The sequence below is a fragment of the Cynocephalus volans genome, chromosome 7 (genome assembly GCF_027409185.1).
Source record: "Cynocephalus volans isolate mCynVol1 chromosome 7, mCynVol1.pri, whole genome shotgun sequence".
Taxonomy (NCBI): Eukaryota; Metazoa; Chordata; class Mammalia; order Dermoptera; family Cynocephalidae; genus Cynocephalus; species Cynocephalus volans.
Window position 1 is genome coordinate 4,979,229 of NC_084466.1, and position 26,941 is coordinate 5,006,169.

At 36.1% G+C, this 26,941-nt stretch overlaps 1 protein-coding gene across 1 annotated transcript in view; it reads right to left on the reverse strand.

Moving 5' to 3' along the window:
- Nucleotides 1–26,941, reverse strand: part of MYO16 (myosin XVI) — a 491,528-nt gene that overhangs the window by 298,790 nt on the left and 165,797 nt on the right. Inside the window, exons 9-10 of the mRNA XM_063102217.1 lie at nucleotides 12,763–12,913; nucleotides 4,633–4,743 (exon numbers count right to left, since the gene is read on the reverse strand). Of these exons, the coding sequence (XP_062958287.1) occupies nucleotides 4,633–4,743; nucleotides 12,763–12,913 (262 nt within the window). The remainder of the gene's footprint in view (nucleotides 1–4,632; nucleotides 4,744–12,762; nucleotides 12,914–26,941) is intronic.

Below are 26,941 nucleotides of genomic sequence, written 5' to 3' on the forward strand. Positions count from 1 at the left end.
CCCAGATATCACCATGGACACCTGCTTTAGGCAGAGGGGAAACACGTGCGGAAAACACTCATCTGGACCCTCCTCTTTATCACTGCGAAATCATTTCCACATGGGTAATATGCCCTAAATATAAAAGTTAAAACAACCAAACTTCAAGAAGAAAACACAGAAGAATATTTTTGTGACCAAAGCCATGATTTTTTAAACAGGACCCAAGAAACACCCACCCTAAAAAATTTGTAAAATTTATAAACTTTTCTTCATCTAAAGACGCTCTTAGAAGAATACAACACAAGCCTCAAACCGGAAGAAAATCCTTGCAGTATCTACGTCTGGCAAAGAAAGAATACCCTGAAAATATAAAAACTCCCACGTGTAAAGAAGGAAAAGAAAAAAAAATCATTTTTTTAATGGCAATGTGAGCATAATTGAACAGGCACTTCACAAAAGAAGATCATCAAATGAGCGACAAACACATATTAGTAAAATGTCATCATTTATCAGAGAAATATAAATTAAAACTACACATATTGCACCACAGCCAGAACGACTAGAGTTCGAAAAAATATTAATAAAATAAATAATATCAATCATTCTAAAAACGATGTGGCTGCATCTACCAAAGCCAAACATATTTTATGATGCTGGAATTCTACTCCTGGGAAAATATCTCACTTAAATACTTCTATATGTTACCCCACAGAAATACATATGTGGGACCAAAAAAAAAAAAAAAAGCATAAGATTATTTATATTATTTATAAAAACTAAAAAGTATAAACAACTCAAATCTGCCTCAATTGTACAGTGGATAAATAAATTAGGATTTATTCATGGAGTAGATTATTGTACAGAAATAAAAATGATTAACTGCTGCTACAAGCAACAGTAAAGATGAATATCAGAAATGTAATGAGAAGTGAAAGGTGACGAGAGATATCTTTTATATAAAGAAAAAGAAAAAATAAAAACAGACACAACCGATCTATAGTTGTACGTGTCAGAATCTTTTGTAATGACTCGTGTGAACTGGGGGAGGGGCTTCTGTTTTCTTTATGAAGCTGCTGGTTTGCATAGTGTGTTCACAAAACAAAAATGTATTGAGCTAACGAGTTGTCCACTAACGAGTTGTCCTTTAAACCGTTTATAAGTTGTAATTCAATACAGCATTTACTTAAAAGGAGAACTGGCCAGAACTTTATAGTCAAGTAGATATGAAAATGAATAAACATGAAATAATAGATCCGATGAAGTAACTAATTAATGTAATATCTGAAAATTACAGTTAAATTCCAGAGAATAAAAATGAATCTAGAAAGTAGATTGTGAGAGAATTTAGAAATTACTGATTAAGAGATGATAAGCTTTATAATAAAATCTAAACACCTCTAAAACTGCATTTTTCTATGGAGGTATAACTTTTATATTGGCCTAATTATTGGAGGAATTTGAGACTATCTTTGAAAATCTATTGTGTGACTTAAAAAATAGCTTATAAAAAGATGTTTTTTAATGTTAACAATAAAAATCATAGAGTGTGACTTTATATAAGTTAACAAAATGTCAGAGGCCATTTTGATGAAATGAAACACTTTAAAGGTACTGCAGAGAACATTTTTTTTTTAATTGTAGAAATCTAGAGATTTTCCTCACCTTTTCTTTTTGATATATAGATTGAGGCAAATGACATGGAACCATTTAGCAAGAATTGCAGAGTGTAGCACGGTGTATGATAGAGGATGCTTTAGACTAGAAGGCGAGGAGCGGTATTAGCATGAGAAAAATGTGTCCAACTACATAATTTCAAATATCCTTTAAGGGGGAGAAACCTCACCCTCTGACACCAGCTTGTCAACGTTAGATTATTGAATTGCCTCTGTAAAGAGGACCTGCTGCATACGACAGGGTCACCCTGAGTGGCATACTAACAGGTCCTATGTGGCTGAGGTGAGCTGTACAGTCTTTTATTTACTCTGGTTTGCTTAGCACCAATTATATGTGTTTCAGAACTCTCTTGGCTAAGCAGATGTTCCAGGAGGTTCTGTGTTTGTTTTGTGGCTTTTTCTTGATGAGTTTCAGGTCCCACTAGTATGTCTGTAAAGAGAATATTGCCGACAAGCTTCTCTGTTGTCCATAAAGGAATCTGCATGGTTTGTTCTCTCTGCTACTGTTGTCAATAATTATTCAGGGAATGCAATGCTTTTATCCTGCACATTTCCTGGCAAGCACATGTCTCATCACCTGCCATTTATTCTCTGTTAGAAGGTTTGGGGTCTTCCTACTGCTTCAGACATGTGGAAACTCCCCAGTCTAATGTCCATGTGGAATGTTACACACTTAGTAAAAGAGCAATTTATGGTCTGTTTGGAAAGATAATATTATATAATAAATCAGACTGCAGCTGCAGTAAGAAGGGATAAAAATCCTTGTCCAACTTTAAATTCTTTTTATTATTTATTATTAGCATATTATTCCAGCTAAAACAATTTGTCTTGGCTCTTATGGAAGTTATTGCTCAACTCAGCCTCAATTGATTTCGATGGATAAATAAATACTAAATTCTTTCTCTTGTGCTAGCAATGTGTATGGGTCTAAGAGTTCTACTCAGTCATTATTTACTGGGCACCTACAGCATAGTGAAACCCATGCCTCCCAGTGACGAATTTATACTTTACATAAACTTTAGCAGTGCAGGGTATGTTACTCCAGGCTATCCAGATAACGAGAGAAACCAAGTAGAGCAAATATCATCTAAGAATATAGTCCACTGTGTGGAGAAGTTAAGAGACAGGACTGATAAACAGGCAGGAGGTATTTGTCATTTGAGATTAGAAAGCACCTGGCCAGGCCTCATGGTTAGCACAACTGGCCTGGTTCCTTCGCGGAGCTTACAGCCTAGCACAGGAGCCAGACATTAACCAAATGGGCAATGAGGGATGTAATCACAAACTGATAAATGAGCTAGAGAAAGATGGTCCACAATGATTTAATCTGGAAGCCCTAGGGAGGTTTACTTAAAGACTGATGAACATTCAAGTGGGCATTTATAGAGCTAAATATTTTGTGGGGGTAGAAGGAGAACTTTAGGGAAAAGAAAAACAGTCTAAGGAGAGTCTCTGATGCAGTACAGAGGACAATGATAAAACAATTGAGATATGAGTGGGAAGTCCTCAGTGACAGTGTTCAGGGCACAGATCGTGAGAAGCCTCATGGTCTAGATTCTAGACTCTGGAATAAGAATTGTGGTCTTTGTCCCAGGAGAAATGATAAGCCACAGGAAAAATTTAAGACTGGGAGTTTCTGTGCTTTATAAAAATTACTCAAATTCATTGTAAGATCGGATTGGAAGTGAATGAGGGCTCCTCTAGAAAGTCAGGAGGCTGTCAGGGAGCGATGATGGTGGTTTTGTTGAGGATGGTGGCCATAGAGGTGGAGAGAAGTAGATTAGTAGAAGCACATTTAGTAGGCAAGACACCTGAAAAGCATGAAGGGAATAAAGAAATGCAAAACAATTCAAGCAGCAATTCAAGCAGTGGTCTTCAGTACTATAATTAAGTGTTTAAAAAAAAAAAAGAATCAACATAATGCGAGGAAAAAAGACAAGAAAATAGAATAAAAATAATGCACACTTTACAAAAGTAACAGGTTGGTAACAGAGTCTAAAGTAATCAGGTTTCACCATTTTATGCCAATGACTGAGTTTCATTAATTTTGATAGAGTATTTAATTTATGTGTATTTACAGTGGCAGGCAATTTATCCAAGCATTAAGATGCTGTATTGCATTTTCATAGGTTAATCAGCATCTGACAATTTATTATTTGTAAGGAAATCTCAGACTTCACATTTACATAAAAATTACTTAATCAATTTCTCAGTAGACTAGGAAAAAAACGGGTGTTATCAAAAAGGGATAGCAGGTATGTGCATAATCAGATTTCTCAATAGACATTTTGATTGAATTGCTCTGTGTTCTGTGTAGAATATAACAAAATCAAGGAGGGAGGGAGGGAGGGAGAGAGAGACATTCTGAGATTACAGGATGTCTGAATTGTTATTGGTACTGTAAGAAATAACACGTATAAAGGAAGATGGAACCACAGTAAATCAATTCTCTAGACTATGTCATCTAAGTAATATTTCTGATCTTTTCATCAGAAATCTGTGTACAAATTAGTCCTTTATAGATAAAGACATTTCCTGATAATGTAGAGCAACGTTTCTTTTCATGCAAATTGAGAGGAATTCCTACATACATAATCAATCTACCCCCTTTAGCATCCTTTTCCAGATCTAGCAGGCTAAAGCAGTTGAGACAGACAGCATTTTCGTAAGTGATTTGCAGATCCTGCTGGTTCTAGCAAGGTCTTCCGCAGCAGTCATGACAACAGGGAAGTGAACTAGTAGTGAGTATTGTGTCTACCTTCAGGGTGTTAGCTTATACTTAACTCTGAAATTTGGAACTTTGCTGAATTTGCTTCATAACTGAACCAGAATGAACCTGAACTCTAAGAAATTCACCTTAAGCTCTCACCATGAGCAAAAGCTCCAATGAGCTCTTTATGTGCAATATTTGCATCACTGGAGGGTAATGAAACTGTGCAGGAAAAACAGTGTAAAAGGCGATTTCAAGGACACTCACGTATATCTGATTGTTCCCGAAACGCTTCTGAATTTCATAAAGCAAGCTGCTGTCGTTAAGCTCACTGAGTGTCGCTAGGTCATCATTTGGAGCAGGAGGCATTAGCTTGACCTGGGAAAGAAATAAGTATGATCAATTCTAACTGCTTTCCAAGCAACTTTCTTCACAGTTGGATGTTCCATTTTTAATTACATGTCAAAAGTTTAAAGACCACAGAGTTTGAAACTGTTATTAAAAGATGCAACGGTTCAATGAAAAGAAAAAAAAAAAAACCTAAAAAACCTCAAAGCTACAGAGAAAAGCACATAACATAGCCTTATTAAAATTAGTTATGTAACATTTGGTTAGCGACATAGCTTTAAGGCTTTATACTAGTAAAAATACATGCTTAAGTAGTTCAAGAGTAGCATCTAAAACCTGGCACTTTTGCTGTTAAAAATAGAAGCCATGATGTTTCAGCTCTACTAGTATTTTCTGGGTTCTCAAAAGAATTTTGGGACTGTGTGATATCAACTTATTTAATATTATGCACTTCGTTCCATTTTGAAGAGTTTCTCAGGCACACGGTGCTGGCCAGACTGAGATCTCAGGGAGAAGCATAAAAGTAAAAGCAGTGGCCACTGCCTTTGGACCATCCCATCGGTGAAGCAACCGGTAATCTTCTTGATCCAGGCAGTTTTTATTTTTGCACTACTCTGTTATGCAAATTCAAGTAAAAATTTTAGACATGAATCCGAGCTTAACCACTTCAAATGCTGGAAAATTCAAACTCATCTAAGTCCAAGACATCGATGATTTGTATTCATCTGGGTGAGCAGTGTTTAAATGCCAATTGTATATCCTCCTACTGTGAAATCCTGAACATCTTTCTATCCAACATTATGAATCCACATTTAATTTTCTTATAAAATATGATAATTAATTGCATAGGGTGATTGTGAGAATTAAACTTATGGAAGACTTGGCACAGTGTCTGCTTTGCAGCTCAGTGTGCCTCATTAGTGTAGTTCCTAACACATCTAGAAAGGGCCATGAGTACCAATGGCAAACTTTCTGCCAGCATCCCTTAGCGCTGCTTTGGAGGAGGGTGGGAGGTAGGCAGGTATAGAGGCTCTGGGTCTGTCTGTGCTACTCTCAGCAAGGACACTCTGCTTAGGTATAACAGCTCTCTTTCACATATTCCTTTCTTGGGAAGGTTCTTCTGCTAAATAATAATTTTTAAAAGTTTGACATCCATTGCTATAGTTTAACATCCTTAATTAATAGATGAAGACCTTGAGGTCCAGAGAGGCCAGGAGATTTTTCTATGGCCACACAATTTATAAGTCAGAAACAGAAGCTGGAATCGTAACCACTGGGTAACGATAGGGGAACTCTAGCAGGTAATATATCTGATAGCATAAATTCAATAATTTGCTAATTTTTCTTGCTCATCTAGTCTTTTCCAGGCACTGTGCCAGTGGTTTGGTACACAGAAGGAGAAAAATGATGCTGTTTCTTACCTCAGAGGGTTTACATTCAACTGGGGAGAGAAGCAAACACTTAAATAAGAAATTATAAGCACAAAAATATGAAGGGGAAACAGGATGTTCTGAAAAGAGAAAAATTTCACTTTACATGGGATGGTCCAAGAAGTCCTCTCTGAGGATGTCACATTAAAGTTGAAGTAGGAAATAATTTTAAAAGGCTGTCTTTTGGGATGTGGGAGAAGAACCTTCCAGGGATGGGGAAGATCCTGGTAAAAGTCCAAAGGTCAGAAACAGATAAGTGTGTTGGAAGCCCTAGAGTCTGGCTGGTGTGGGCGAATTTTGGGATGATGTTGGAGGATCTAGAGAAGCTTTGCAGGCCTCGGGGAAGAGCTGCCTAATTCCAAGGTCATGGAAAGTCATCAAGGGGTTTAAGCAGGGGAATGACATGACTGGCTTCAAGTTTCTCATTGTTAAAGTAATACTTCAGCAGCTTGTAGAGGGAAAAAATGGAAGTGCTGGGATCAGTTATCAAGCTCCAGATGAAGGTGGCCCAGCAAAGGGGCAGAAGATGAGGAGAAATTGATGGAACTTAGATTTATTTAAGAAAAGAAATGCCAGCATTACTCAACTATGTGTTGCTAAACTGCACTTGATTTTTCAGTTAGGATTAATTCTAAGATTGGAAGTTTTCTTACATACCAGGACAATTTTACTGTATTCCAGAACATTCTCGAATGCTTGCCTTTGGATGTAAAAGGAATCTAGAAAATAACTGCAATTGGGTAAGTATGTATTTTCTAGGACTGAAAAGACTATTAGCAGAGTCCTTACATAGAGACAGACATGAAAGGGAACTTTCACAATCAATTTAGGGATAAATGTGATATCTTTTCTTTCTAAGACCTTTGCAAGCATTTCCCCAAAGCAAAAAATCTTATACATACACAGACAGCCTGCAAAACTATGTATGCATGTATGTATCTATGTACATACAAATCCTAATACATATGTATATTCATGAATATACATTATATGATATAAATCAATAATATGATTGCAATAACTTTGAGTAATGCAAGAATAAGGCAAAAATCTCCAGCAAGTTAATATGCATATTTAACTCCCAAGGCAATAATAAAAAGGAAAAAAATCAACAGCAAGATTTTTTTTTTTCGGGAGTAATGATTTACACTAAGGTAATAAAATTCCTCTTACAAACACAGAGCCAACAATCTCAATGCAAATTTCTGTGTGCACATTTGGAAAAAGCATGAATATTACTAACAGAAGTTCTGCATTTGTTCCGACAGGGCTGGAAGAGTTGTTGCAGACATCTCATTGGTATTCTTGCAGATTTTCATCTCCAGTTGCACAGCTGTTTTATGAGGTGAGAGAAAGTACTAGGCTGACAGTAAAAATGTGAATTCTCCCCAGCCTCTATAGTAACAAAATGTGTCAAATACTGTGTTAGAGTAGATCAAGGAAATAACTCCTTGCATTTGTCACAACAGATTCCAAAATGATATGGAAGGAAGCTTTGATAATCAATTTTAAGCAAGGTTTTCAAAGGGACAAATTCTTCATAAAGATTTCATTAGCCTTGTGACAGCTGGGAACGAGCAGAAAGAAAAAGATTTCTGTGAAGAGTCATAGGCTGAATGTTGTAAACACCAACGTCTACCAAGCAGTCATAAGAATAGTCCAAACAGGTATCAGATAAGTATGTGAAAAAATATTTGTATCTCCTCTAGGAGTGGCCATTATGGTTTTTATTACAAATATTTCCAAAAGGAGGGAGGGATATAAAACACTAAATAGACATAATTCAGGATGGAAGGCTGGGAAGAACTTAGGAGAAACACTTTGAGCAATGTTTCAAGGTCCAAAGCAAATGTAAGTTGCGGAAGAATTCTGAATTTGCTGATCCCTCATCTCCATTGTTTCACTGCTGCTTTGAGTTCTGTCAGCCTTACTGTTTCATTTGTTTGTTTGTGATTTTTGTTGGGAAGAGATTAATAGTATATGTTCAGGGACTAGAGCTCAGTGGGTAGCAGAGATGGTCTGACACATGGGGTAAGAGCAGCAAGATCTTGGGGAAAGGCAGGCTGGGGGTAGAACCCCCTATAAATGAAAAGGAAATGGGAATCAGAAAATAGACAAGGTGACCGGAATGGTCAGAACAAGACAGGGTGAAAACGTGATGAAAGACTTCACTAGGGTTCCCAAACTGATGCCATCGCCACGCCTACATCCTTGCAGGTGCTTTGTCCTGCTTTGTTATTCTGTTAGACGTAGTGCAATCTACCAGCCCTTCCACCTGCCATTCCTCTGCTTGTTTGTGTACACGCATGCTGGTGTTTCTGTGGACTACAGGAAGGGAATTCTCGCCAATCTTGGAAACCTGCTGCAGTGCCCCTAAAAGGGCACTAGATGTGGAATAAAAGAAACACTTGTGGTTCTAGGCTCTTTGGTCAACTTTCCTGAGTTCAAGTTTGGTTAGTTTAAAACTCAGTTTGAAACTTGAGTTTATGTTAAGTATGGAAAATGGATAATCACTTGCTCACCGTAATATTTTGAGGATTAAGACAATGCAGGTGAGAGCATTTTTAAGCTCTGAAATGTCAGCCAATATAAAGTATTATTTTGTATTACATTTACATTAAAAAAAATAAAGCCTACTGGATGTGTTGACTGGAATTACATGAATTAAGGGCAGATCAACGTAGTGAATGAAGACTCTACTGCTCTGACAAAACCTAATATAAAGTCAGTCTATACAAATGATAACAATAAAAATAAAATAAATACCTTATTGAATGTGTATTCTGCTTTTGGTGCTTGTGCTATATCTTATATCTCTCATCTACTGTCATCTTCATAACACGCATATGGGGTCAGTACTATGTACCCATTTTCCAGATTAGCCTCAGTGAGGGCAAGGAACTTCCAGAGTGCTAGAGCTCCTGAGCAGCAGACCTGAAGCAGAGCAACTCTGCATGCCTCCTCCTGCTCCTCTCTGCTCCCAGGTTACCATGCCCTCACTAAATGGAATGGAGACTTGACCTGAATTTCCAGCTTAACCTAAGTTTAAACAAGTATTTTGCCAAAGGAAAGAAGAAAGAGGAGAAAGACAGTGAAGAAGTTAAGTTGGAAAACCAAGAAGAGAATGGAAAAGGAAGGCAGGGCATGGAAGGGGAGCAATAGGAGGGGAAATAGAACGGAAAGGGAAAATGTCTTGCACACGTTTAAGCAACTTAAAAAAATGTCATGTTTTCATAGATATGAAAGAAAATGTTAATTTTGGTGGTTCTCAGAAATAAAAATAAAGGCTGAATCAAGCCTTGAATATTCATTTACACAATTACCATTTGATAAGACCTACATTTTATAAAAATCTGGAAGGAGACATGCTAAGTGGTTTTTATTTTAATTTTTAAAATTTTTCTACATTTTGTATGTCTCTTTAAAATGTTAATCAGAACTTCATTGCTTTGATGAGTCTTGTCTACAGCACGCCTATGAAATGTGAACGTCTAATCCAGTCCGCAAATGGTGCTACTCTTCCCTGGAGAGAACCGTCCTGCATCGCAGGCCAAGATGTACAGGAGCCTGGTGCATATGGTGCGAGATGCTAGTGATGAGTATTATATAAACGATAGGATGTAGGGACATAAAACCTGAATAGCAGCTGCTCCCTCTTTAATAACAAATAAATAGAACATTATTACAATTACGTTTAACATCTAGGATACAATTATAAAAAACCTACACTAAACACAGAGAAGTCATCCTACGAGGATTACACTTGACATTCTTTTCTTGTGAATGTCCTCTCACCTTTGAAGACAATTTTTTTGACTTTTAGAAACATTTTGATAAATTACCATTTCAAAGAAATCAATTTATTAATCAGAAATTGTTTTGACTCCACAGAGGGAAAAATCTCAGCACCTTGTTGAAAGAGTTGACCTAGTTTGCTCTTCTTTAATTAAACAATTATCATTGCACTACTGTCAAACATGTAATTAACAACTTAAAAGCAAATTAATAGAAACATACAATAAATGCACACGTAAATGTGGACTACATGTCATGCAACATCTGTAATTGCATTTAAAACTTTTTTGAATGTTAGAGAATTTGAACAGGAGGAAATCAAATTACTGTAGAGTTTTCACACATTTCAATAAATCAATTAAGGAATAAATGTCAGAAAAACCAAAAAGTAAAACAGTGAAGTTATGTTTTTCTAAGCAATCAATTAATAAAATCATATACCCACTCTTAATTTTATTATAAATTATTTCATGATGGAAATAGTGTTAAAAATAGTGTTTGATAGTCAAAAATCCTCAATTCCTTTGGCCTGTTATGATAGAATCATATGATGTAATATTTTAATCAAGAAACATGTTTCTGAAAAAACTAAATCCATCTCCCCACAAAATGAAAACCTATATGCAATATTATTTGGCAAAGCTAAAGGTAGAGCAGTAGTAGGTTTATATCTTTATAATAAGAGAAAGCACACCTTGATAAGCTCTTATTCAAAGCGTTGCTTGTGGGAGCAATCAGGAAGTGAGCTCACCTATGAGTTCCAACTGTTGTTAAATAAGTCAGATTTTTTTTTCCTCAACATTCACTACAAACTAATTTGAGTCTTAAAAATCTGTAATAGAAACAAAAATAAAGTTTTCTAATTAAATTTTATGGGCATATGTGTAAAAATTTATGAAGGAGAAGAGGGTGTGGTAGAATGGTTAGTTAAGTCATTTTTCTTCCAGTCAAGGACACTAATTACAGGACATTCTTAAATAGTAACTGTAAGTTGAGTTATATCAGATGCTAAATTACACAAATTATATGGATCAGAAACACTTGGAATGTTAAGGGAAGTTAGTAGGACACTCAAGAAAGTTAAGAAAAATTGTTTCTTAAATTTAACCTAATACTTAATTTACCTGTAGCTATGATTAAATTTTGTCCCCCAAAATTCACGTGCAAGCCTTAATCCCCAATGTGACCATATTTAGAGACAGGGCCTATAGGATGTCATTGTGCTTAAATGAGGTCATAGGGTGGGGCCCTGCTCCAACATATTAGTGTCCTTATAAGAAGAGACTCCATAAAAAAGAATGAAGTCATGAAGTCCTGTCTTTCACAGCAACGTGGATGAACCTGGAGGACATTCTTTTAAGTGAAATAAGCCAGGCACAGAAAAAAATACCACATGATCTCACTCCTACGTGGAATTTAAAGGAGTTGATCACATAGAAACAGAGAGTAGAACAGTGGTTACCAGAGTCTGGGGAGGGGCGGAGAGAGGGGGATAGGGAGAGGTTGTCAACAGGTATAAAGTTCCAGGTAGACAGGAGGAATAATTCCAGGTGTTCTATTGGACAGTAGGGTCACTAAGGTTAAGTATATGGTGTTGTATATTTCAAAATAGCCAGAAGATAAGATTTTGAATGTTCTCACCACAAAGAAATGATAACTGTATGAGGTGATGAATATGCTAAATATCCTGATTCTATATTTGCACAATGTACACATGTATTGAAATATCACACTTTATCCCATAAATATGTACAGATTATTACATGTTAATTAAGAGCAAAAGAAACATTATTTAACTAAAAATTAAAGAAGAGATCTACAGCACTCGCTCTCTCTCTCTCCATCAGGACAGGACACCACAGTCAGATAGAATTCCTACATGCCAGGGTGAGAGCCATCATCAGAAATCAAATTAGCCAGCACTTTGACCTTGGACTTCCCAGCCTCCATAACTATGAGAAATACATTTCTACAAATACATTAGTTGTTTAAGTCAACAAATCTATGGTATGTTGTTATGGCAGCCTGAGCAGACAAATACACCCACAAAAAGTATTTAAAATGTTTTGCTATCTGTTTTAGTTAAGTTAAATAGCAAAATTTAATGAAATTCAAACTTAATTTTGAAAGAAGTTCTTTAATAAACCTAGCTAAAGCAATATACTCAAAATTAGATACATTGAAACAATATTTTCAAGGATGCAAATTACTCTGCCATTTACAGAACACTAAACATATAAAAACCATTTATCTCTGTGGCAATGGTAAAAGAAAGTATATTAATTTCTACAATCCCAAGCTCAATACTCTCTCTCAGTTACAAAGTGTTCTTACATGACTAAGCCTCTGAGGCACACACAAACCCACACAAACTTACAAACAAACGCACACACACACAATGCACCACCATAGTTGCTTTGAAGAATAAATAAATGACTCAGTGATTGGTTTTCTCCTCTTTCTAGTTATGTGAAATATTTGGATAGTTGAAGAAAACAAACAAACAAACAAAACACAGACTAATAATGAAATAATGACCAATGACTCAACTGAAATATTCAGGAAGTAACTTATGCAGCTTACATTCCTGGTACATACGTCAAGACTGTAACATTTGTCATAAAACACAATAGCAATTATGTTTGCTAATGATCAGTATAATGCCCTAATTATTTATGAAAATTATAAACAAAATATTAACCTATGCATTCATTAATTTTCCTTGAATGAACATCAGTAGGTACTTGTTTTTGAAGTATGTTGGATTTTAAAACATGAATTTATATGAAAGAATACTAGTGCATGTGCAGCAAGATTTAATTACCTGCTCAGGTTTGTTGAAGCCGTTCATCGTGGTGTTTTCAGGGGGGTTGTCCTGAGATTGTTGCTTACACAGACCTTTTGTTGCATCTTTGAACATAATGTCTTTTTCCAACAAACTATCTTGCTTGGCAATTGGTAACACCAGGGGACTGCTACAAGGAAATAATCAATACCATAATTAGTCTTCTTTTGACATTGTTGTATCTGTCAAACATTACCCTACAGGATAGCTGGATTGTAAGAGGTTGTTTTATTCAGATAAGAAACAGTTTCTATAAACTGCAGAGGGAAAATACTATTGAAAATCTGTAAACTTTTCTATTAATTCAAAATTTCACACAATTACACCTTTAAAAGAAAAAAATATATATTCATTTCAACTTCAGAAGAAAATGTTTACAAATGTATATTTGACTGTAATAAATAGACAAATCAATAAGCAATTTAAAAGCTAAGGTTGAAATGCATGACTGAATTAGGCCAGAATCTTAAATGTTAATGATTGCAGACTAGTGCAGAAAGGCATGATTATATCATTAATTAAAATATTATCATGTAGTAATTTAAAATATAGGATAATAAGGCAATATTTTGAGTTTGTAATAAAATCATAACATGAGAAATAGAAATAACATGTTTAAAGATTGTAAGATTACAAGCAGAATAAATTTTGTTACTTCTATACAGCTAAACCAGGCAAAAAATAAAATAGAAGTTAATTCATATTTTGCTCTTCTGTAGACTTCATTGCCAAAATAAAGCCATTATTTTGTAGTGTTAATAAAAAACAAACACAAAATCCATGTTGATATTGGATTGTAAAGCTTTATCATAAGATTTAAAAATTTATCTCTCTAAATGTTTCCATACAAGCAGAAATGTATGCATATGTAATCAAGAGTAATATATTTAAACATAATTACTTCATGTACTCTACAGTAGTAATTGTGATTCTAATTAGAGCTCAATGCCCTTTTTGCCTCTTTTAAATTTCAGGTTTATTGAGATTTAATTTATATCCAGTAAAATTTACCCTTTGTTTGTATACTGCTCAATGAGTTTTGACATATACATGTATATGTGTGTGTGTGTGTGTGTGTGTATATATATATATATATATATATATATATATATATATATATATATATATATATATATATATATATATAGTTGTGTAACCAAAATAAATAGAACTTTTTTTATCACCTCTGGAGTCTGTGTCCTTTGGAGTCAATTATTATTAAGTATGTTAGTGACTTCTTACTGTGGTTTTAATTTGAATTTATTTTATTTTAAAATATTCAATTGTCACATAAAGATTGAAAGCATTCAAGGTGTACAACATGGTAATTTGATATGCATATACACTGTGTAATGAATACCACAATCATATTAATTAACACATCTGTCACCACCCATGTTGTACACTAGATCTCTAAATTTTGTTCATTACGTAAGTGAAGGTTTGCACTCTTTGACCAACTTCTCCCTATCTCCCCTTGAAGCTGCTGTTCTACTTTCTGCTTCACATATATATATGTATGGTTTGCAAATATTTTCTCCTATTCTGCATGTTGTCTTTTCATTTTGTTGATTATTTCCTTTGCTGTGCAGAAGTTCTTTAGTTTGCACTGTTCATTTTATCTTTTGTTGCCTGTGCTTTAGTTAATGAGCTTTTCCCTAAGTCTTCTTATGGGAGTGTTATGGTTTCAGATACTACATTTAAGTATTTTATCCATTTCCAGTTAATTTTTCTATATGTTGTAAGACAAGGGTCCAGTTTTGTTCTTCTGTATTTGAATAACCAGTTTTTCTAGCACCACTATTGAAGTAACTTTCATTTCCCCATTGTGTATTCTTGGCACCCTTGTCAAAGATTGGTTGAGTGTATATGCTTGCATTTATTTTTGGCTTCTCCAATCTGTTCTATTGTCTTTTTTTCTTAGTGCCGTACTGTTTTGATTACAATAGCTTTGTAACGTGTTTGAAATCAGGGAGTATGATGCCTCCAACTTTGTTCTTTCTCAAAATTGCTTTGACTATTTGTGGTCTTTTGTGGTTCCAGTACAAAGTATTTCTTCTCTGGTAGTGTGAGTTCAAATCTTTTGAACATTTTTTACTGGGTTCTTTGTTTCCAGATTATTGAGTTTATATATTCTGGATACAAGCCCTTTATCAGATATACACTTGACAAATATTTTCTCCTGCTCTGTACCTCTGTCTTTTCATTCTCCTAACAACCTGTTTCAAATATTTTTTTTTTCTCTTATGGTTTGTTCTTCATGTGTTATTTCTAAGAATTATTTTTCTAATTCAAAGTCAACAAGTATTTCTCCTAGATTTTGCTCTAGAAATTTTATAGCTTAATGGTTTACATTTAGGTCTATGATTTATTGTTAGTGACCTTTTTATACTCGTATTGTGCTATGCATGATTTTAGGTCGTTATTTTCTCATATGCCTGTGCAAATGTTTTAGCATTAGTTTCAAAAAAATTATTTCCCAATCCAATTACCTGGACACCTCTGTTAAAAATCAATTGACCATATATGTTTGTGTCTATCTTGGGACTCTTCAGTGTGTACCATTTATATAACAGTCTATTCTTATACCAATACTATACTGTCTTGATTAATTTACCTTCTCAGTAAGCCTAGAAATAAGGTAATGTGAGTCATTCAGCGTTATTTTCTTTTTTATAATTGTTTTGGCTATTCAAGGTTTTGGGCATTTTCATATAAATTTTAGAATATATTTGTCAAATTCTGCAAAAATGCCTGTTAGAATTTTGATTAGCATTGCATTTGATTGATAAATCAATTGGGGAGAGTTGAAATACTAACAATGTTGAATTTTGTCATCCATAAGAACAGTTTATTTCTTTTTTCATGTTGATCTTTGTTAATTTCTCAGCTTTCAAAATTAAAATCTTCCAAATAATTCGTTAGATTTATTGTGATGTATTCAATATTTTATGCCAATATCAATGTATTTTTAAATTTCAATTTCCAATTGTTGATTGTTAGTATATAGAAATACAAATGATTTTGCATATTAAACTTGATGGGGTGCTAGAGAATAATTTGAAGGGCTTTTTTTAGTAACCATAAAGTCTCATCTCTGTGCCATGTCTTCCAAGTCTTCCAACTGTGTTTTAGAATCTAGGAATGTGTGAATGAAAAGAGACTACTTAACTGGCTGCATTAGGGTCAGATCTGCTGGAAAAGCAGGAATTTCTAAGGAAAAAGTTTACAGAAAAGTGAGGTCAATTTTACTTTGAATTCTGCATGATGATGTTTTTATAGTGTTTTAGTCAGTGAAGATATTTGCGCGTAGGTGAGGAAGCATGGAAACATGTATTAATAAGAGATAGAATGGTATAGGGTAGTTGTAATGGGTATATATTTTCAAGACTGAAATCTAGAAAGTTAGATGCCTGGTTCTACCCCCATGGGCATGGTGTCTAGCCATTCTGGGACACTAACCTGTGAAAGGACTCTACTGAGGGATTGCTAACATATTGCACATAAGGGGTTAGAGCCATGACTGTGGTCACAAGCAAGCAATACAATTACCTGTTGTTATTTGCGTGTTCCGGAACTCTGAAGTTTCTGGAATTTTACCCTACTTACAAGCTAACGGGTTAGCTTGTTACTATTTCATGGTTAGCTGCAGAAGATAAGAGATCCCTGGATCACAGAGAAAAGACCTCACGACTCATGGCAAACACAGTGTCCAGAGCTCCGTGCTTGGAGCAGTCCCCCTTGCTCTCCTGTCCCATGGGGGGTGGGTGGGAGATAGGAAGAGGGTCAATACAGTAGGACCTTAATAGATGCCTACACAGAAAGGGTTGGGTTATGGCAGAGAAAGCCAGCCAAGGATAAAGCACTTCTTGTGCAAGCAGCAGACATTGTATCAAGCAGCAAATACAGCGGTCCCCCTCCTTTTGGAAGTGAATGCTGCTGCTTCCTGGAGCTACTTAGTTGCCTGTATAACTAACTGCAAATGCCTTGTAGTCTGACAAACTAAGCAGGAATGTACAGGATGCTCAGGGCCCCTGGTAGACTGTCTCTCTAGCAAGGTGATTAACTGAAAAAATTTACTGTAAAGAGGGAATGCGTATAGTGCTTATAAAAAATTCATATCCAGATCTGCTTGAATACCATCAAACGATGGCCTTATTTCCTCCACAAGTGATATTGGAACAAGGCCTGTCTGCTGTAACCTCTATTTGCTATTCTTAGAGTTCCCGAGAATATATCTGCTGCTTTGACATGAGAACCCTGCATATATTTTTAAATACTTGTGGTTTCCTCATAGTTTCTGTAATTTGAATGAACTGCTTTCAAAATGTTTTAATAATTAATTATATGGAATCTAACATGTGACAACCTCTGTTCTCAGCACTCTATGACTCAACTCTTTCCATTTAGACAACATTATAAGGTATGCACTATCTTGCACCTGTTTTATAGATGAGTAAACTGAGGGCCAGGGAGGAGTAGGGGTTGCTCTGGACATGCAGCCGGCACTAGTGGAGCTGGGTCCTACCCCGTCATGTCTAAGCTCTGGAGCTGTGTGCTTAACCACCAGGACACACTACTTACACCTAAACATCTGCTCTCACACCTATAAAAATATTTTCTTCCTTGACATATCAATCGTCTCTTTATTCTGCTTTGTCAGGTAGTTTACAAAAACTAAAGAGGGGTTTGGCATATACCAAAACCTTTTTGGTATAAAGTGACTAATAAGCAGTAGTTAGATGGGTCAAGCTAGAAACTAGATAGTTTATGAAACACAGAAAATCACAATTTTTATAAAGGATTTCTAAAAGGGGAAAATAATGAGTCTAGTAAAATAGCTAAAATACTCTTCATATCTCAAATCTAATCACAGTACTAATAGCAGGCTCCAGGAGAGCTACAGCTGGAAAGAAGATTGGTCTGGGATTACAGCAACCTCATTCTAAATCAGATTATACTTCAAATTGGCTACACCTGACCTTCTAAGGCCTTCCAAATCTCTGGGTCACAGCTTCATCTTTGCAAAATGCAGGAGTTAAAGTAGGTAATATTTGGGTGTATATGAAGTCCTGCAAATATAGAATAATAATCTCTATATAATTATTCAACTGCATCTTTAAAAATAAATCATTTACTCACTCAATTATATTATAGGTCATATATTCTAGGATCTATTACTAACAATAATTGCAAGTAGGTAGGTTAAAATACTCTCTTTTACATATAAACTGGCTCTAAATAATATCACCGGTTTGAAAGGCAACATAGTAATTAGTCATGCACATTTTCTATACAAGAAATGGAAAGCATGCTCCTAGGCTGACAGCATGCAATAATGTTTTAAATTTCCATAAAACAGTATTTATTTAGGGTTCCACTCCTCTTTTAAAATGAAACATATTTTATTCACAATCATTGGGATAAACAATAACATTCATGTGAGTTAACTTCTATTTAAATTTTCACTGACAATCCATTTGTAAAATTTAGAGAAGCATGGATTATAATGCTATTTTTCAAGAAAAAGAAATAATTTTAAAGTAATCATTGGTATTTATTTTAATACTCAAAATGTTTATCAGTCATGGCAAAATATTTATGATATAAGATTATTTAAAAAAATAAAATGTGATTATGTATATAGAACAAGACTCAATAAAGAAGAGGAAACAGGTAAAGGAGAAGAAGAAATATGCTAAGTTAATGAGAAATATGCTAAGTTAATAGCAGTTTCATCAAAAATGTGGACTAATGACAAAGAAGCCTTAGCATTTCCCCCAGCTCAAATAAACTCTACTTAGATTTCCCTTTGTCTCTAATCTCTTTCCTTAGAGTACTTACATCAGAAAACTTCCCCTGGTAAATTTTTTCTCTGTCCCTTTGAGATGCATATTTTGTCCCAGCCTCTTCTCAGTTTTGCAACTCCAGAATGGCTATCTTAAGGACCTGGGAGCCAACCCTTTGAAATGTAAATATGGAAGGAGACATCACCCACATGTCCCCATTTCTGTGGGAGAGTAGGAGCCTAACTTTGAAAAGGGAAAACTAGCAAATACACAACACCTAATCTCATTGACCTCCCTCCTCCCTAATATCCTACAATAATTTCACACTTACAAATTCTCCAAACTTTTGTCCCACAGAGCTGAGTTTAATTTCTCCTATGGTGATAGCCTTGCTTGCTTAACTTTTATGGTGCAATTTTTCTTTGACGCAGAGTGATTTTTTCATGCATCTCTCTGTTTTTCTGCACTTTTCAAATTTTCTTCAACCGAAAAGTCTTATTTTGATTATAAAAAGAAATGATTAATAATAGAAATTTATAACATAAAAATTAGGATCAAAGTAGTATATTTTCTAAAAGAAGGCTTTTGGTAAGTCAGACTCCATAAACATAAAGAAAATAAAATAGCTATCATCCAAGGGTAGTTTAGATTAATCCAGGGAGAAAGAATTAACCCTGACTGTGAAAAAAATGAGATGGGAATATACCAATTCTGAATCTACTGGATTTACTCAAGACTTTTGTTTTGTAAACATAAAAAGCATTTCACACAGAGCAAATGTGCCTATAGGAAAGGGGATTTTATTTCTGAAAGTGGAAATAGGAATGTAATAAAGTGAAACTAAGAAAGGCAGCAATTATTGCCTATTATGGCTAAAGCAATTTTAGAAAAGTATAGAGATGAAATAAAATTGAATATATTGAGATATATTAGGCCAACAACAATAATAACAATAAAAACAAAAAAAAATCTAATAGGAACAAATGAGAAAATATGACATATGTGATTCAGTTGTTTTGGTGCTTAAAGTAATGGACTGAATAGAAAATTCCCAATGTTAATCCAAAAACATAGCTATATGACCTATTTAGGGAATTCAATTAACATTTGGGTTTTTCTGCTTCTCTAAAATAAGACATTGATCCAAAGATTAATGTTAAATGAAACAGTTCTTGGAGAGATTTGAATTAATTACTACATTTGCCCCTCCCCTCAATTACTTTAGTTTTTGTAAGAAAATAAAATTATGATTTTTTTTTTTGTTTTTTATTTTTTGGCAGCTGCCCAGTACCCAGATCAAACCCTGGACCTTCGTGTTATCACCATCATGCTCTAATCAACTGAGCTCACTGGCCAGCCAAAACACCATTTTGCAAAATATTACTTCTTCATAAAAAACAAATAAAACTTTCAATGTGTCACTTTCGGCTAGACTGGCATTTATCTTGTTTTCAAGACATCTTATATTTATCTCAACAGTTCTCAACAGATATCTGCAAAGAAATTTTTTAAAAAGCTCTTTAAGGAGAAAAATATCTAAATTAAAACAAGTTTAATCTAATAGGTTTATATGTATATAAAGGAAGTTTCTGAAAGTTTCAAGTGTTACATTTGCTAGAAGTCACTCCCTAAATGTATCATTCTGTCTGTATTCTATAACATTTCTCTCTGTCCACTACTAGACTGCACAATTATTTTCTAAATGAAAATTCTTAAGGGAAATGATTGACAGCTTTCCCAAAACTTTGTAACTACTTTCTGCAGAATTTTAGCAATGCAGTCATAGTATTTGATTAGTAAACAGGCTGGAAGTCTTGTAGAATTTATCACTAAATAAAAAAATCTTACAAATATCAAAGGAGATACTAGATGTAAAAGTGCTTTGTAATCTAAAGGGCAATATACAAATATGAATTACTATTGTTGAAATAACTACCCATTATTTTCTTTAAAATATTAATGTAAAATGAAACCACACCAGAAATTTTAGGCCAGAGTTTCCTGATTCTACAAAAGTAAAATATAAGTTGCCATCCAGGCTCTTTTAAGCCAAAAGAGGACTTTAGCATGAAGGTCACAGAAGGACTCAACAATAATGCTTACCAGATAAATTCATTCCTTTTGATCAAGAGAACTACAACAGTCCTAGAAGTCCTATCCAGTTAGACTTGCTAGATTTAGCAAATAAAAATGCAACCTTTGGTATATACTTACACTAAATACTTGTTTTTTTTTTTTTTATTGGAAATTCAAATTTAGCTGGTGTCCTCCATCTTAACTGTCAACTCTATACCCAGTAGACTTCTGCATGTATCTCAGCAGCCAGGACCTGGCTGCTATGGTCTGTATGTATTCCCAAAATTCTTATGTTAAAACCTAATCACCAAAGTGATAGTATTAAGAGGTAGGGCCTTTGGGAAATTATTAGGCCATGAAGGTGTAGCCCTCATGATCAAGATTAAGTTCGTTATAAAAGCAGCCCCAGGGAGCTACCTTGCTTTTCTGCTGCAAAGGTTCTATCTATGAAGACCTGGCTCTCACCAGACACAGAATCTGCTGGTGCCTTGATTCTGGACTTCCCAGCTTCCAGAACTGTAAGCAAAAAGTGTTTGTTGATTATAACCTGCCAGTTTATGGCATTTTGTTACTGCAGCTGGAACAGACTGAAACAGTAGCATATGGCCAACCTCTACTTCAGAGAATCTAGACTGCTGAGTATTTTAACAGGCACTTTCCTATGCTGGACACAATGCTGGTCCTATTAGTAAAAGTAAAGTAGCATATGGATAATTTGGATAATTAGTGTGATTGCCACAGAAAGCAATAGAAGTGTCTGAATCTGCTTTCTGAGAAAGGAAGATAAAACTAAGTGAAGTACTCATTTAGCTGAGCTGGCAAAGAATCCCCAGCATGTTGTTTGGGCGAGGGGCCCCATATGACTACAGGGCCTTTGTTTTGCTGAGTGCCATTTTCAAGTTTTGCCAGGAACTAATGATTCTAGACAACAGGGAACCTAACAGTTTCCAGCACACTCTCTCCTGTACATTCTACCAAGCAGTACTGGCCACGGCCACTAAAGCACTACTGAGTGGAGCTTACAGTAATGCTACCATCTAGAAGAGCTTCCACGTATCTCAGTTTACACCTGGCCAACTCCCATTTTATAGTCAGGGAAGAGATCCTACAGCCTCAGCTAAACAATGAGGAATTAAAAGGAATCCTTGGTGGAGAAGTGACTAGAAAACTTTCTATTTGACATCATCTAAGCTAAATGTCATCAGCTCTAGGCCCCAACATTACCAAACCTACATTAAGAGCACAGGCAAGGAACTAAAATTGGATTTCTCTAAGTGGCACAGTGGTGATCTTGGCAGGCTCCCCAGGCTTCAGTTATGTGAGCAGAAGAAGGTGCCGATACCACAGGTGCACTGAATGCTCACGTCCCTTCTTCTCAGTATTTGATATAGGTAGCAGCCAGTTCCTCACCTGCCTTTCTTCCGGGGTTCAGATGACATGCTGATTCCTGCCTCGCCAACAGGGAAGTGTTCACATTTGCCTAATACTGTGTCTGGTTCTCTGAAGATTTATCACTTTAGATCAACACTCATTAATTAAGAAGAAACTTTGAGAACAATCTGCAATTAGACGTATTTAATATACTTTTCATTGCTGGACAAAGATAAGCAACAGTGGCTTTTTCGAGCATCCTAAGCGTGAAGTTTTGACCTAATCACGCAAGTCAAGCCTATAACTAAAATTGCTTTCTTTAAACGAAGCTTGCATAATGAGCCTTTACTCCAAATCCTGCTTGAAGAGGAAACACATCTCTAAATAAGACACAATTTCCTTTTTGAATGATAAGCACCAGTAATTTTGAAATCGACTTGCATATTATTTGTCTCATACAGGAAGCTAGTATAAATGATGAATGCTTTGAATCACTGAAAATGTATTTTCAGACAACAATAATAAAATCCATATACAAACACAGTGGCTGTGATGAAAGTGCTTAGTATGTTTGCATTTCAATGCTTATTTTCACAAATCCCTCTGGTGGACATGCTAATAAATCCAGACCGCCCACCACCAGGCACAACTCCCCATCAAGTACACCAGCAGCACATGCAGCTTCCGAGTAACTCTGGGACTCCAGGGCTGAGGGGCTAGGCAGATAGTACCTCAGGTGGTGCCTTTTACTGCAAACAGTGACTGAAGCAGTGCTGGTTTTGAAAATGCTCAGGTTATTTAGGGTCAGTAATAAATATGAAAGAACAACCGCCTCACAGGAGTAACAAGAGATGTTAAGGTTTAGCCAGCAGGAGCAAGGACTTTAGTGGCTGTAGTGCAATTACACCTAAGAGTTAGAGGGTAAAAATGCACTTTTAAGGTATTTCTTATCCAAGCATCCTTGCCTAAATTATAAGCAGACATTTCCATAGGGAATATCCTCATGTACTTAGTGTTCAGGCAAAGGCTTTCTTCCTCATATGCAATTTTTTTTTTTTTAAAATCTTCATGGCATGATTTTGAACATCATGAGACTAGGGAGACACCTTGACAATCCTCTTGAGCCCGTTCCATTCCCACCTTTGGCTGGGGAGCCTGCACAGAATCTGAAGGCTTGGGTCCTCATCACAGCTGTCCCTCACTAGCTCTACACCCAGGGCCACCACACAGCTGGGATTCTGTTTCTCTGTAAATAAAATATGGATAATTATGTCTACTCATCCTAAGTCATGGAGTTTAAATGAAGATGGATGGAAACGAATATTAACATTGCTTTGCATGTAAGTCGCACTTATTTTCAATCCTCTGAAGAAATCTTTGCATAGCCACATGCTGGCTGTCCTTTGAATGAATGTGAGTTCAGCCTGTTTTATAAAATGTGGTACCTTTAAGACCTTCCACAAAATCCATTCTAAGCCTATGGTGAATCTCATGCTTTCACTAAGGTCAGGAAGGGTATATTGCATAACTTATATTAATTACTTCACTCCCAAATCCCCACAGGGTATTTCTCCTCACCAATAGCCACTTGGCTGAAGCTACTCTAGGGTCCACATCAACCAGCCCCTTTTCCTTTGGCCCCAAGCCCTACTCAGTTCTGCCTCCTGCCAGTCTTTTCTATCCCTGGCAGAGCAGCATCCTGTGCCAACTCAAATGCCAAATGACTCAGAAGCCCTGGAGACCCACCTCCAACCACCTAATCAGAGGATTCACACTACCAAAGTAGTCTTTACTGACATTGGATTTTCTTTCAACCTTCTTAGAAAATGAGATATTCTCCATGTGGTTCTAATCAGTTTAAAAGTACCAATCAAAAGATCTAACAGCATTTTTGTTTCAGTTGATATCCTTTTTTGTTTTTCTTTCTCTCTCTTTTCTAAATCATTTCTCAAGCACTTACGTAGTACTCGTAATGAGGCAGTTTTAAGTGTTTAATAAATATTAACTCACTTAGTCACCAAGAACAACCCTAAAAGATAATTACTATGATTATCATCATCATCACACTGATGCTAGTCACCCACAGTTAGCTCAAACTCCACATGTTTAGGGCACAGTCCTCATATTGATAGCTCCCTCTACAGATGCCAGCCACAAGTTTTGGGGTCTCTAGGCCACCCACACATCTAAACAGCTAGCTACAAATTCTTGGACTCCCTCAATGCCCATTAGGTTTGATAATCCACAAGAATGACTCACAAAACTCAGGAAAGTGCTACACTTACTATTACAGCTTTATTATAAAGGTTGCAAAATCAGGACTAACCAAATAAACAGACACGTAGGGCAAGGTCTGGGAAGGTCCCAGATGCAGAGCTTCTGTGTCTTATTCCCTTGGAAACAGAGTGCATCACCATAACAGCCCACTGATGTGTTTGTCAGTCAGGAATCTCCAGTTAGCTTTGATGTGTTGTTTTTATTGGGGTTTCATTGCATAGGAGCGATTGACTCAATATTGGCCTCGTGTTTGAGCTCAATCTTCAGTGCCCGGAGGTTTCTGGAGGTCAGGCTGGCTCAAGGCCCCAAACCTTTAATCACATCATTGGTCCAACTGGCATGACCAGCTCCCACCCTGAGGCCTCTAATGTGGTCAGCATAAACAAAGATGCAATCCAAGGAGCTCATGAATAGTAAAGATACCCCTATCGTACTAGAAATTCCAAGGATTCAGAGTCTCCCTGTCAGGATCCAGGACAAAGGCTAGCCAAATTCTTTATCACATAGCACCCACATTTTGCACTTGGGTGAAAATGCTGCAAGAGGTTGATTAAATGAGTCAAGATCACAGGGCCAGAACACGACAGTACTAGGATCTGAGCAGGACAGCGTGGCTCTGAAGTCTCTGTCCAGAAGCACCACACCACCTGGCTGCATCAGCAACACTCAGAGAGCCAGTGTAGACACTCAAAGGCCAAAGGGTCAGAATGATGACTTGGAAGATGGGAAATAGTGGCCCGACATTGTTCGATTTTGACTTGCGGTTCCACCTGAAAAGGAGCTCAACAGCAGACTGTACTGCAAAGTAACCTTGACACTCATCATTTCTGTAGAAGAAACACTTCTTCCTGATTACAGACTGTCTTCTCAAGTTATCATACTAAACTCTCATCCTAAATTGGCTGGAAGAAAATAGGCCGTTGAACTGACAACATCCACACCAAAAATTGACTGACCGTAGCAGTGAAACTCAGATCGCCAATTTTCTCTTTAAATCTAAATTAGAAGTTTTAGAATTGCAAGTAAAAATGACCTCACTGAAGCAATATAAGATTGAAGACATGTATGTGTTGTCAAGTTACTGAAGTTCTGAGCCTCAGACAGGTGTGTATTAAAAGGGTATGGTAAGTAAAAGGGTGTCCTTCCAGGTGCTGTTTTGAGTGTCAAATAAAATTATCCTTGCAAACCACTTTGCACAAGCCCCCATACCTGGTAACTGCAAAACAAATATCAGTTGTTATTGCTATTACTACTACTAAGTGAAAACCCACATTTTTTTCAGTGAATGACTCCACTTAGGGATTATGCAGAATTTCTGTGGATTCTGTCTCAAGGGCTTCATGAAATAGAATATGAGGAACACGAGTTGGCACATATCAAAACTTCTCAGCAATTAAAAACCTTGGGAGAGCTTTTCTGTGTTCAGACACCAAAGGGTATATTAAGCAGCAGCTGTTTCATTAGCATCAGTAACAGTAAATGAGGCACTTGGTTACATCTAAGGACGAAAATGACAACCCAGGGTGGAGATACCCAGTCAGAAAGAGGGAGAAAGGAGCAGAAAACAGCAGTCAAGTATGGAAATAGTTGTTGCAAGTTTAAAGAAAAAGGACACTTAATGAATTTGGTTTTATAATGATACAGAATATTACAGTTGGAAAGACGTTTGGAGTTAAATCAAACCTGCATACTTTTACACATCAACTTGAAAGCCAAACAACACATAGAAACCTTAAGAATATTAATTGGCTAAAAGACATCTTAGAAAACATGGATACGAGATAATCCTATAACAGAGGCATTTACAATTCATTAAATGATCAAAGATGGGTACTTGCTGCTGATGGCGGAAGTGACGTCTTTATCCTTACTAAATCCTAATTTACTGGACAAAATGATCACAGAACAATCAATAAGTTGAGAGTGGAACAGAAATTTTACTTGTATGCTGAGATAATAAAAAGAGTAAACCATTCAATTCTTTCTTATAATATTAGCAAACTATAGTCTGGGAAAATGTAAAATTAATAAATCCACTTCATAATGCAAAGGGATAGTAAGTTGGGGTTAAAACTGATGAAGAAACATGGGCAACCATAGTTCAAATGAGATTAATGAGGGCTAGAAATAAAAGGCAGGGAAGGAAAAAACTTTTGAATAAAGACAACAGAACAAGTATAAAGCTAGAAAAATATAAAGGTGAGGGAGGGCAACTCCCTTTAGCATCTTCCTAACCCTCTCCCCAACCCCTTCATAAATTTGTCACCCATGTCCCTTCCAATGAGGAAGAGAGACACCTGTCTCTCACCCACCGCAGGACTTGCGTTCCGAGGGACCCCACCTTCACGTGCCTTTACCAGCTCCATTAGAGTCAAACAAAAGCTGTATGTCCGCCCTTCTCCCTTCTCATCTCATTGCTTCTTGTTTTATAATAATAAGGTATAATCAATCAAGAAACATATTCCCTTCAAGTGAGAGCCCTCCACCTTATGGCTCTAGGAAGTTTTTATGAGATCACATTCCGCATCGCGCCCATCTTCTTCCATGCCCCTGCTCCCTGGTGTAGCCCCCAGCCAGGGTGCCCATTTCAGTTGAGTCTTTTCTTTGTTAATTTTTTCATGAACTATTTTCTTGCCTCTGAACTC